Source organism: Xenopus laevis, chromosome 1S, assembly GCF_017654675.1.
Source record: "Xenopus laevis strain J_2021 chromosome 1S, Xenopus_laevis_v10.1, whole genome shotgun sequence".
NCBI lineage: Eukaryota > Metazoa > Chordata > Amphibia > Anura > Pipidae > Xenopus > Xenopus laevis.
In genome coordinates this window covers 117,025,136-117,038,356 of record NC_054372.1, presented here as the reverse complement: position 1 = coordinate 117,038,356, position 13,221 = coordinate 117,025,136, and the positions used below count along the sequence as shown (strand labels likewise).

The 13,221-nt window shown below is 38.2% G+C and overlaps 1 protein-coding gene across 1 annotated transcript in view; it reads right to left on the bottom strand.

The window, feature by feature from the left end:
* Window positions 1-5,899: 5,899 nt before the first annotated feature.
* Window positions 5,900-13,221, bottom strand: part of jak2.S (Janus kinase 2 (a protein tyrosine kinase) S homeolog) — a 98,153-nt gene continuing 90,831 nt past the window's right edge. The window contains exons 23-24 of the mRNA XM_041580125.1: window positions 12,306-12,419; window positions 5,900-6,750 (exon numbers count right to left, since the gene is read on the bottom strand). Of these exons, the coding sequence (XP_041436059.1) occupies window positions 6,643-6,750; window positions 12,306-12,419 (222 nt within the window). The 3' untranslated portion in view covers window positions 5,900-6,642. The remainder of the gene's footprint in view (window positions 6,751-12,305; window positions 12,420-13,221) is intronic.

Here is a 13,221-nt window from a genome sequence, read left to right as displayed (position 1 = left end):
ATATAATCAGAGTTTCAGAGACGCCAGACAATACAGATATGGCAAGGAATACCAGAGATAGCAATGATGGGAGAGGAGGTCAGTTGCAGCTTTTTCAGTCAAGCAAAAGGGAGTCAAAAAGTCTAAACCTTAAAAATAGGTTACATTATTCAGTTTCTGCACAAACCTGGGAAAAATAAATTTTCGCTATCAAAAATGCGCAGAAACAGTCAAGAGCTTGAAGTATTGCAAGAAATAATTCAAATTTTATCACAAAAACAGTGCCTACGAAGGAAAGGCAATGGTCCCTAAATCACAGCATATTTCAAGAAATCAATCAGAAATGGGGCCCAATTGCAATGGATCTGATGGCAACAGCACAAAACTAACAAATTTGACTATTCTGTTCCAGGATCATCAAAGCATCAAACTGATGGTATGGAGATTGAGTGGTACATTTTGAAAGATAAAGGTCTTTTGTACTCGGTAATCAGGACTTTGATTCAGGCCAGAAAACTCTCCAATATCATCAAGTTTGGGAACTTTTCATTACATAGCATGCAGGGAAAAAAATCTCTAATTCATTCAAACCAGAGGCTAATAACATCTTTTTCAGAGGCTGGAATGTATAAAAAGTTAGCTCTACGCACCAAAAGTCATGGTGAAATCAGTCCTATCTAAAACCAAAAGGGTTTCTAATCTTTTGATCATTCAATTCCTGCAAGGATTGCAACTTACAGTATTAGAACAGGTAAAGTTGTCAAGGTGTCACCATGGGATCTACCTATAGTACTCAAAAGTTTAATGGGGGATACATTTGAAATGTTTGAGAAAATTCCTCTTATACTACTAACTTTGAACATGGTGTTTCTGCAGAGTTGTTAATGCGAACAAGGTCATCATATATTATCATATTTAAAAGTTTCCCTTTTTTGGGTTAAGGCTTTTACCCTTCCAGAATTGCAGACCACTAAATTAAATTTTCTCTTGTGAAAAAGGACCTCACAGGAATTGCCAAACTGAACATTAACAAAACTCGGTGAATAGCAAGTTGGACCTATTGTTTATCTGCTTTCTTCTCTCTTCCGGGCCCACTAATTGGTGGAATACGGTCCACTGATGATTCTTTGATTCTTCATGAAAAGAAGGTAATCCTTACGACTGAGGAAAAATTCATACCTGAGGTATGCTCCTCTTTTCATCGTAGACAGCATATTGTACTGCCAACTTTCTTTGATTGCCCTCAGAATGAGGAGGAAACCAGATGGCATAACTTGGACATTGTAAGATGCCTTAACATTTACCTAAATCGAACCAAACATATAAGGAAAACTTAGTGGGTTATTTACTAAAATCCGATTATTCTCATTATTTTATTAAAACCACTTTGACCAAACTTCCATCCACATTTTTACTCTGTTTATCAATAGATTAACTAGAAAAAACAGTGCTGAAAAAAACTTGATAAAATAGTGAAGAAATCCGAATTGTAAATTTTTTTTCAGATTTCACTTGTGAAAACCATAAATTAATCAAAGTATTGTACAAACCCAGTGCAGATCATCATATCTTCCAATTGTAAACAGGACATGTGCCATTGACCTCTACATGACCTTGGCAGGTTTCAGATGAAGTACTTTTTAATTCAGACTTTTAGCAGCCTTGAGGTTTAATAAATCACAGAAAAAAACAGAAAAAAAAATCTGACTTTAATAAATAACCCCTTTGATTTGTTTTACCAAAAGGTCCTCAAAAAAAAGTCTCCCAGAAGCAGCTAAACAACATTGGTAAAGTGTGAGATGCATTCAACTAGCATACAAATATGGAAGCTAGGAGGTTCCAGAGGAAGTAAACACGCACTCAACCAGAATTATGGCCGGAACAGATCTGTATGGAGGTCTCCTAACACTTTTGTCAAACATTATAAAATCGATATTTCAACATCTGCTGATGTCTTTGTCAACTTACTGTGATTTTCTTTTGCTAGAGCATTCCATGGCAGTATCCCCCCCCCACACACTATTTTTTTTGGTTGACAGGCGGGGTTAGGGAAATCCCTTCGGTGTAGACTGCCACTAAACAATCCAGTAAAAGAAAACCACTAAGTTGGCAAAGATTTTCCTTTATCCTAAGGCGGATAACAGGTCCAAAATCGTTATTAACGTTCAACCAAATTAATTGTAAGCAGTATGCATGAAGACAGCTAGGGTTGTCCTGGCATTGGCCAAAACTAAACTTTTCCAGACGGGCAGATGGGTGAAAGGTGAAATATTACTGTAGAGGATGCATTTCCACTACTACAATAGTGGTGACTTTTACATGACTCCAATTGTCACTTGCATTGCACATGATAGTGTTAGGCATGTTTAGGTTTAATTACCCATAAAACCCACACCATCTCTATAAACAGTTCTTGTGTTCTAATTACTTCTGGAGACAGTGTGGAAGTCGGCAGCGAGTGCTCCAACTACAGACGTGGTTTGTGCTTATAATGCACTGGTAATGTGAGAACAGTAACATTGTTTAGTGTCTGCAATCTGTGACTATTACCACAGTGTTACAAACACTCCCATGAAATGATGCCACTCTTTCCCTCATAACAATGTTCTTGTTTTAATAAAACCTTAAATAAACAAAAAAACGGTGATGGGAGGAGAGGGTGGTGGTGAAGACATGTTCTTAATGCAGACAAACTCTGTGGGCATCCATTGACAAAGCTCTTTAGCAAAGATTACAGAAAGCGCACATCATAGTAAATTTGTGGAATGCTGTACGAACATACTTATTAATAGAAACGATTACTGCAAACATCACAAAGTAATGATCTGCATTGCCGATCCTGTGCTAATGTAATAAACAAAACATACTAAATATCACAGCAAGCACACTTGGTAACTCTTGCCATATACAATAAATAAAGCAATGGCGAGTGTTGCCAAACACGTTCTCTCTCCTTTCTTGTAGGCTGTATGTCCCACAGTTGTGTTCAGAATAATCGCAGTCCAACATCAATAACCTAATCATTCACTGTTTTTGGTAGATATTATTTTTCTACATGGCAAATAATTTACTAAGAGGTGTAGTAGAGTAAAACCAACAGACCCAACAGTCATGACATGCATGCTGCTGATTCTGTGTAATTCAATTATTAATTGAGGTTTGTTCAAATTAATAATAGCTTGTTCCAAGTAATAGCAGTGTGGAGTTCAGTTAGTGAGTTCATTCAATTACCTCCCTTATTTAAGGTAGGAAGGCAGCAAATGTTGTGCATGCAGAAGAATAGCTTACTTTGATTAAAAAGTTGATTGAAGAGGGTAAAAGCACATAAATAAGTGCAAACGATAGCCTGCTCAGCTAATATGAGCAGCAAATGCTTTAAAATGGCAACCAAAATCTGAAAGATCTGGAAAACTTCAATTCAAATGGATAGAAGAATAGCCATAATCACAACAACTCAGCCAATGATCAGCTCCAGGAAGATCACAGAAGGTCTAACGTTACATGTGAATACTGTTACAATTGGAAGATGCCTATGTGAAGTCAAGGTATCAGCAAGAAGCAGCCACAAAGTCCCATTGTTGAAAAAAAAAAAAAAAAGACGTGCTGAAAAGGTTACAATTTGCCAAAGAACACATTGACTGACCTAAAGAGAAATGGCGCAACATTTTGTGGACTGATGAAAGCAAGATTGTTCTTTTTGGGTCTAGGGGCCACAGACAGTTTGTCAGACGACCCCCAAACACTGAATTCAAGTCACAGTACAGTGTGAAGCATGGTGGCACAAGCATCATGATATGGGATTATTTCTCATACTATGGTGTTGGGTCTATTTATCTCATACCTATCATTTCTCAATTATACATCAGAATACTTGAAGAGGTCATGTTGCCTTATGCCAAAGAAGAAATGCCTTTGAAATGGGTGTTCTGTCTTGTGTGGAAAGAAGAAATGCCTTTGAAATGGGTGTTTCAACAAGACACCGACGTCAAACACACCAGTAAATGAGCAACATCTTGGTTCCAGACCAACAAGACTGATGTTATGGAGCGGCCAGCCCAATCCCTGGACCATAATCCAATTTAAAACTTGTGGGGTGACATCAAAAAGGCTGTTTGTGAGGCAAAACTAAGAAATGCAGAAGAATTGTGGAATGTAACAGGTGCCAGAAGTTGGTCGACTCAGATGTGCAGCAATTCTCAGAAACAGTAATCTTGGAACAGCCTAATATTCCTTTTCTTCACTTTCTGTAAAGAACACAAATTTGATACATTTTTCTTCATGTTTTGATTTGGAATAGAACGTGCAATGTTCCCAATGCATTTGTGTGTATGGAAATAAAAGTTATTATAAGGATTTTGAGCTTTATTCACTTTTTAAAACACACTGCTATTATCCTGAACACAACTGTATGTGTATACATGTGGCCAAACTGTTTACATTCAAATTTCCTTTGCACTCTGTTTTCTAGGGGCACTGATGTCATGTGCCTGTGGCAACACAAAGCTTAGAGAAAACATTGCCCTCCAATAAGATGTTGCTGTGTATACACATCTACAGGAGCATTTACTACACAAGTATAAGCATCCCTCTGGTGTTTTCCCCTATGACAAACAAAAATGGATTTGTTTTATGGCCAATCCTAATATTGACAGATTGCAATGGGTTACTATTTTTCCCACCACCCTCCCCCATCTGAGAAGAACCATCTCCAGTGATTAGAATGTAGCAGCTGCAATAGCCAAACACCTACATGAGATATCTTGGTATATAAACAACAGTGATAATTCATTAAAAATGGTTATAATGCCTTGTTGAGGTAAATAAGGTTAAAATAATCTCATGGTAACATCATAAAAGCAAGAAAAAGGAATGAGGGAGAACAGTACAGCTGGACAAATATGGCCAATAAATATGGCAACCTCTGCAAAGGCTTAAAGGGTGCACCGTTTCCAGATGTTTGGGATTAGACCACATCCCAACACTTTTTGCAGGATTCATATTTGGCTGAATCTTTAAAGGAACAGTTCAGTGTAAGAATAAAAACTGGGTGGATAGATAGGCTGTGCAACATAAAAAAACTGGATGTCTAACATAATAGCCAGAACACTACTTTCTGCTTTTCAGCTCTCTAACTCTGGGTTAGTCAGCGACTTTAAGGGGAGCCACATGGGACATAGCTTTTCAGTGAGTTTGCAATTGATCCTCAGCATTAAGCTCAAATTCAAAAACAGTTATGAGCCATGTGGCCCCCCCGAAAGTCACTGATTGGTTACTGCCTGGTAACCAATCAGTGGAAAGCAAGAGAGCTGTAAAGCAGGAAGTAGTGTTCTGGCTATTATGTTAGACACCCAGTCACTTCAGCCTTCATGCATTACATTTTTGGCTAACTATATTGAATTTTTTTTTATTATTTTGCACAGCCTATTTACCCAGTTTTTATTTTTACACTGAACAATTCCTTTAAGAATCAGCTGAATACTTCAAATCATGTGACTTTAATTCTCTTGAAAACAGAATGTGACAAATTTTTGTTCACAGAAGATGACTTTTTTAAAAATTTCTATTAAATTTGAATTTGCAAATTAGGGTTTGGAATCGGTATGTGAATGATTTGATATTTGGCCACATCCAAACACGATGCATAGAAGAAAAACCTCTACTGCTGGGATATCTCTGTGTTTACGGTCTTTCTACAACGTACTGACAAATTTGTTCAACTGAACAAAAAAGTGATCCTGTGCGTGTGTTATGTATCCATGCCAAAAGGCCATCTCTCTAATGCCGTTATAATGAAAGTGAATATGATGCACCTACTGGGGAAAAGTTGTGGGAAATAAAGAAAAAAATTATTTAAAGAAATTACGAATTTCTCCCAATTTAAAAATCCCCCAGATTCTGTGAGAAAATATGAAAGTAGAGGTCAATATTTGATCCCTTTATCCCATAGCATTTTTTACAAGACAAATATTGAAGCACAGTTTACAGATTTCCTTAAGTTACTGACTTGATACAAAATATTTGACAGAGTTTCATTAATAAAAGTACCAAAATTGCTCTTGCTCCGTTGCACATTTATACAGAATGAAAAATATATTTAAATTTATGTATGTTCAGTATATACTATGTTCAACAAAAGCCCTTTAAACACAAACTTGGTGGCAAGTAATCCATCCTTTGACACTGGCTGTACAAATTCTTTATGCATTTTGATAAGAAAACGTTCAGGATTGATCTCACCAAACAAGAGGCGTTCAAATCTGTGCTGTCTGGCAATGGCAAATGTATTTTTACAATGACAGAAAAAAAAGAAGGAAATTATAATGCTCTATCTTCTTTGTAGCTTCTTTTTTCTCGTTATAACAAACAATTATCTCTCCAAGAAGGTTTAGTTTACAAATTGCCCATTTACAGTCCTTAAGCCAATATGACTTGCATAAACATTATAGTTTATAAGTTTTTATGTCTGTAATCCAAAGAAATTCAAGTTTCCATAATTGTACAATCGTTTGTTTTGCAGTCTTCAAATTGTAGCAAACACTGTACAATGTATTTAGGGGTTTCTCCCCTAGAGGCACCTGCAACCTGACACTCCACAGGCCTTTGGCAAAGAATGGGTTGTGAACATACTTTTGACTATTCAATGAAAATGATATCTCACAAGGCTCATGCTCCCATGATTTCCTTTGCCTTCTCAACTTGAACGGTGAGCTCTTTAAATGAGGGACGCTGACAGAGGTTGTTGTTCCAGCATTCATTCATTATACCGTAAATCTGTAAAATAGAAAAGGAAAAGTGAAATATTAATAAACAAGGAGGTTATGTTGCAGCGCAGACTTATCTTTTCCAGACCAATACACAACCATGAATTGAATCAATAGTGAGTCAAATTAGGGACAATCAAAGTAAATATGTCATTGTCATTACTGCAAAAAACAAAGAAGCATGCTAAAACCAAAAGCTGGTGCACATGTCCAAGGTGTGGATCGAAACGTCGATGGAATAAAGATATATCCTGAAGAACAAATCCCTGTGTGCACCAGCATTTACTTATCTATATAGATCTATCTATCTATCTATCTATCTATCTATCTATATATATATATATATATAAAACAACGGATGAAGCTTGCACTCACAGGTCTTAAAAGAAAGACCTGTGAGTGCAAGCTTCATCCATGTTATATTTCTACTTTTTGGGCTTTTTGCACCCAGGCAAATTTGACCATTCTACGAGCTGTGCTGGCTTTCCATATATATCTCAAGTAGTGATGGACAGCACTCCGTTTTAAATCTACACCTGGGTGCATGGTAAAGGAATTGCATATGCATAAGAAAAAAACAGCAACCAGGATTTTTTAATGAATGAAAAAAATATTATTGCATGTTATACACAGTGGAGAAACTAGATATTACTGGGCTCTAAAGCAAACTAATAAGGCCCCCAAAATGTCTAGAGGTTTACTAGTTTTTCTCATGGGGCCCCAATAGCTTCTGGGCACCCCTGCAGCTGCAGTGTCTGCTTCCTCTGTAGCTAGTCCAACATACAGAGTCCAAGTGTTCGCACTCTAACGTTATTACCTTCCTGGTTGCACAGTCAATATGACATATACGTATTAGAAGGGACCAGCACTCCAGTTTTCTTCTAAGCAGTTTGTGTAAATGAGACAGGAACTGATGCAAAAATAGTATAATATTGATTTGAAGAGCTTTAGAATATGTTGCCATGATAATAAGAATATCAAGTATGGTTGGATGGTGGGGAGCAGGGCAGCCATCAGTTTTAGGTGGCCCCCGAGAGTAAGGGGGGCCCGGCCACACTGCACTTTCTTGATTATCCGGGCCCCCCCTGCTTTCTGAGAGCTGCTGACTTCGGGAAGGCAAGGCGGGAGCACAAGGGGAGGTATCTTCTGTCCATTACTTCCCCTTATTGGTCACTGAGTTTAAGTCCCGGTTGAGCTGCTCGGGGATTGGATAGCTGAGGTTTGAACTTCTCCTCCAGCTCATCCAGTCACCATGCAGCGTTACCAGGACTTGAAATTCTGTGAGCAATAAGGGAAGAAGATGCTGTCACTGGAAGAAGATGCAGCCACCTGTGCTCCCCTCCTCCCTTTTGTAGTTGGCAGCTCACTGACAGCAGGTGGGCCACACTAATGAAGTAAGTGTAACATGGCAGGGCCCCCCTAAAGGTAACCCTTTGTGGTCCCTGTTGTGTGGTGGGGCCCTGGGCACCAAATCTTTTAAAATTATGTTGTTTTTTTACATGGAAATTTAAGGGGGGCCCTGGCCACCAATTTTCTTATAACATGGGGGACCCCATGTGGGGTCCTAGCCACCAATATTTTTTAATGGGGTGCCCTGCCCACAAATGTTTTTTTCAATGAAGGGGCCCTGACCACCAATATTTTTTAATTAACATGTGGGAACCATAGCCACCAATGTTTTTTTTTTTAGTGTGTGGTGGGTGGTGGACCTGTGGTGGGAACACCTAATCACATCAAAAGTAATGTGATTTATGCTGTCCAGTATAGTGAAGAGTGATCTGATCTATACATTGGGGAGACAAGATAACTGCTCCGTAACAGAATGGCCCAGCATAGGAGGGCTAACTCCTCAGGACAAGATTTAGAAGTAAAATCAGGAAAACGTGTCCATTGAAATGCATTATAAATTAGACAAAAACATTGTGATATGTGGGACAACTTAAATTCAAGGAATGTAAAATTGAACTTTACTTCACTGTACTTCACTGTATATAATTAAAGCACAATTGTTACACTCAACCCCTTATCTTCATTTGTTTTTTTCTTCTGTGTTTTTGTTTATTTTCTCTCTTCTATCGTCCTTGTCCTTTTCTTTTACTTTCCATATAGCTGAGCCTCCCTGACCTTTTTCTATTATATCATTCCTAGCATTTTTTCTATCCTCCTCCTAGCACCATTCTTACTACACTTTTGCCTTTCTTCAGTCTCACCCCCCTTTTTTTTTTTAAAGAACTTTTTTACCTGTCGGTCCTCCATTGAATACTGCTCCCCTGCATGTTGCATTATTTTCCCATTTCCCCATGTGTTCCTACCTCACTGCCATATTGGATTGCGCTTACATGTATTTTTTGCTAAAAGTTGAAGTCCCTGTTTAGCAGCACAGTGATTGGATAGGCTAGAGGGAAGTTCAAATGTCACTCTCCAGTTTATCCAATCCTGAACAGCTAAACCGGGAATTACACAATACACTGAACAGTAGGGGGAGCAACTGGGAGGATCAGGTAAACATGCCTGCTGTGGATCATATCAAGATCCTTTAGCTGCGTCTGCATTTGAATTTAAAATCACTGACTGATCTATACCTCATACAGCTCCTTTCTCTAGCTTTCTTTAGAGGTCCTTAATCTGTAAATGAGGAGCTGCAGAAGGGAATTGATCGGTCAGCGATTTTAACATGGTCAGGGCTCAAATTTTAATTAGCGAGGGACAGAATTTTTTGGGTTCAGTAGCCTAAGCCAGTACAGCTTTTTTTTAACTGAACATCAAGGTCAGGACAGCAAAGAAACTCAAGAGCTTTATCTCCCACTGTTCCAAAGGCTCATTATCTCTGCTCTAGGGAATAATTATTTAGCACAGCTACACTGGCTGCCAGCAGTTCCACTGTCACTAAATAACAAGGTATTTACTCTCCAGTGACAGCAAATAAAAAGCAGAAACTGATTTTCTGAGCTATGGAAAAGTTAACAGTATAAAAAAGCATAATTATACCCTCTAAAAACCTAAATATTTCCTGTGTTGTAATTTTACTTTATATAACCCTAACTTTAATCACATGAATGCCACAGATATGCATCATTTACAGTTTCTTTGTACAAACATGTTGTTAGTTGTAGAAGAAAAAAGAGAAATGTCAAAGTGTCATTAGCACAGTAATGATACAGCAGTGGCTTAACTACCGAGGGGTCAGTAGCTATGACTGCACCCGGGCCCGCACTCCCTTTCAGACCCATCGCAGTCACAATAGAGCATTATCGCTGGTGGGGGAAGAAATTTTGTTAGTGCTCATGTCCAGCAAGCAGGGGAAGTGTGTCTGAAGGAGGGGTGGGGTGGATGATCGGGTGCACGTCCTGTACCGGGCCTGGGCAACAGTAGTTACAGTTGTAATAGCAGTTTGTTTAAAAAAAGTGTATAAAGCTCAAAATCGTTATAATAGCTTTTATTTCCATACACACAAATGCATTTGGAACACTGTACATTCTATTCAAATTTAAAACATGAAGAAAAAGATATCAAAATTGTGTTATTCCTTTACAGAAAGTGAAGAAAAGGGAATATTAGGCTGTTCCAAAAAAAGCAATGTCTGTATTCTTCTTTACACATTCAAACAATCACTGTTTCAAGATTTTGCTTTCCTTTGAATCACTAATATTTAGTTGTACACTGCCTTGCAAAAGTATTCCCCCCCCCCTTGGCTTTTTACCTATTTTGTTACATTCCAACCTGTAATTTAAATGTTTTTTAATCTTATTTTAATCTTATTTTATGTTATGGATCTGCACGAAATAGTTTACCTTGGTGAAGTGAAATGAGAAAAATACAAATAAAAAATAATTTAAAAAAAACCTGAAAACTGATACCACAACAAACCTGCCAAGAAAGGGCCGCCACCAAAACTCACAGACCAGGCAAGGAGGGCATTAATCAGAGAGGCAGCACAGAGACCAAAGGTAACCCTGAAGGACTTGCAGATTTCCACAGCAGAGACTGGAGTATCTGTCAATAGGACCACAATAAGCCGTATGCTCCATAGAGCTGAGCTTTATGGAATAGTGGCCAGAAAAACGTCATTACTTAAAGTTAAAAATAAGAAGGCACATTTTGAGTTTGCTAAAAGGCATGTGGGCGACTACCCAAATGTATGGAGGAAGGTGCTCTGGGTCAGATGAGCCTAAATTGAACCTTTCGGCAACCAAGGAAAATGTTATGTCTGGCGCAAACCCAACACATCCCATCACTCCAAGAACACCATCGCCACAGTGAAACATAGTGGTGGCAGCATCATGCTGCGGTGATGTTTTTCAGCAGCAGGGACGGGGAAACTGGTCTGAGTCGAGGGAAAGATGGATGGTGCGAAATACAGGGATATTCTTGAGCAAAACCGGTGTCAGCCTGACTGTGATTTGAGACTGGGACGGAGGTTCACCTTCCAGCAGGACAATGATCCGAAGCATACTGCTAAATCAACACTCGAGTGGTTTAAGGGGAAACATTTAAATGTGTTGGAATGGCCTTGTCAAAGTCCAGACCTCAATCCAATTGAGGTCTGACTTAAACATTGCTGTTCACAAGCGAAAACTATCCAACATGAAGGAGCTGGAGCAGTTTTGCCTTGAGGAATGGGCAAAAGTCCCAGTGGCAAGCTGATAGAGACTTATCCAAAGCGACTTGCAGCTGTAATTGCCGCAAAAGGTGGCTCTAAAAAGTACTGACTTTAGGGGGGGGGGGGGTGAACAGAAGATTTCTGTTATTTTTGTCCTATTTGTTGTTTGCGTCACAATAAACACCTGTTTTTTTTCACAGAATGAATGACTTCACTAATTGAACTCCACGCTTCTATTATTTGGAACATGCTATTATTTTTTTGAAGAAGCTTCAATTAATGATTCAATTACACAGAATCAGCAGCATGCAGTTGGTTTTACTCTACTACACATACTAGCAAATCATTTGCCATATAGAAATATAATTACTACCAAAAACAGTGATTGATTAGGATAGTGATATCAGACTGCTATTATTCTGAACACAACTGTATGACTCTGATACAGCATGCTACTTGCGCTTAGGTCTCTCCATTTTAAAGTTAACAATATCCCCTTTAAAATACAAAGGCTACATATAGGGAGGGGATAAATTATTTTTAACAAAAGTGTACGGACACCCCAAACTTTTGAACCATGCAGTTTAGTGCTAACTGATGGATGCTTACTTGTAAAATGCCAAGTTTTTACCAAAATGCACACAATTAACAAATGCAGAAGCTAATGAGCATTTATGTTGTTAAATCAAATGGAAGTTTTTCATCAAGGGGGTGTGGCTAGCATATGATTCATCAGGTGCAAGTCGGTGGGTGTTTAGGTGCATCAGGGAAATGGAAATCTGGATATAGAAGCTCAAGTCAAATGTCCCTGCCCCCAGTACTCTGCACCGTATTAGAAATCTGGAATATTGGACCAAGAGTTGAGGTGTGCATATAAATACAAGCTCCTATGTACATAGTTTTAAAATAAGTATAATTTTACACTTCTCTAGTCTGCTTGGACAAGAGTCCTCCCAGATTCTTACCTCATCGGGGCAGCCTTCAGGTTGAGGCAGTCTTCCTTTATTCTTTAGCAATTCTATCAAATGAAATACAATCATCTGTCCTTGTTTATCATGTCCAATCATTCTCATGAACTCCTACAAAAGATTCAAAATCGGTTAACAGGAATTCCAGTAATGGAAAGTAATCCTCCTTGCATTATATTCAAATCCCACTACTTTCTATGGTAAGTGGTGCACAGATTTTCTGAAAAGCAGAGGAATTTATATTCTGTGAATCCATCACTCTAACATGCAAAATGGTGAGGGAAGGGGAACTGAGAGATACAGTAATATATATATATATATATATATATATATATATATATATATAGATATATAAATGCAGTCCGCGTCCGCACACGCTATACTTTGATATTCAACTCCGGTATTCAGCTTCCGGGTGCTGTGTCAATGTTGTATCATAGAAGAAAGGCTGTAGCGGCACGCACTCCGGTTCAGTAAAATTCAACTTTTATTTATCTTATGTGATACATAATAAAAGCATCAACGTTTCGGTCCATGGTCTGGGACCTTTGTCAAGATGCATGCAAATGAGTTAATGCATCTTGACAAAGGTCCCAGACCATGGACCGAAACGTTGATGCTTTTATTATGTATCACATAAGATAAATAAAAGTTGAATTTTACTGAACCGGAGTGCGTGCCGCTACAGCCTTTCATGTAGCCATAGAAATATAGTATGTATATATATATATATATATATATATATATATATATATATATATATATATATATATATATATATATATATATATATACATATATACATACTATATTTCTATGGCTACATTTGAAATCAAGAATGAGGTACAGGGTGCAGTGCTGGCAGGCAGAAATTACACCCTACTTTGCGGCCACTTCCCTACTTGGGGAGACT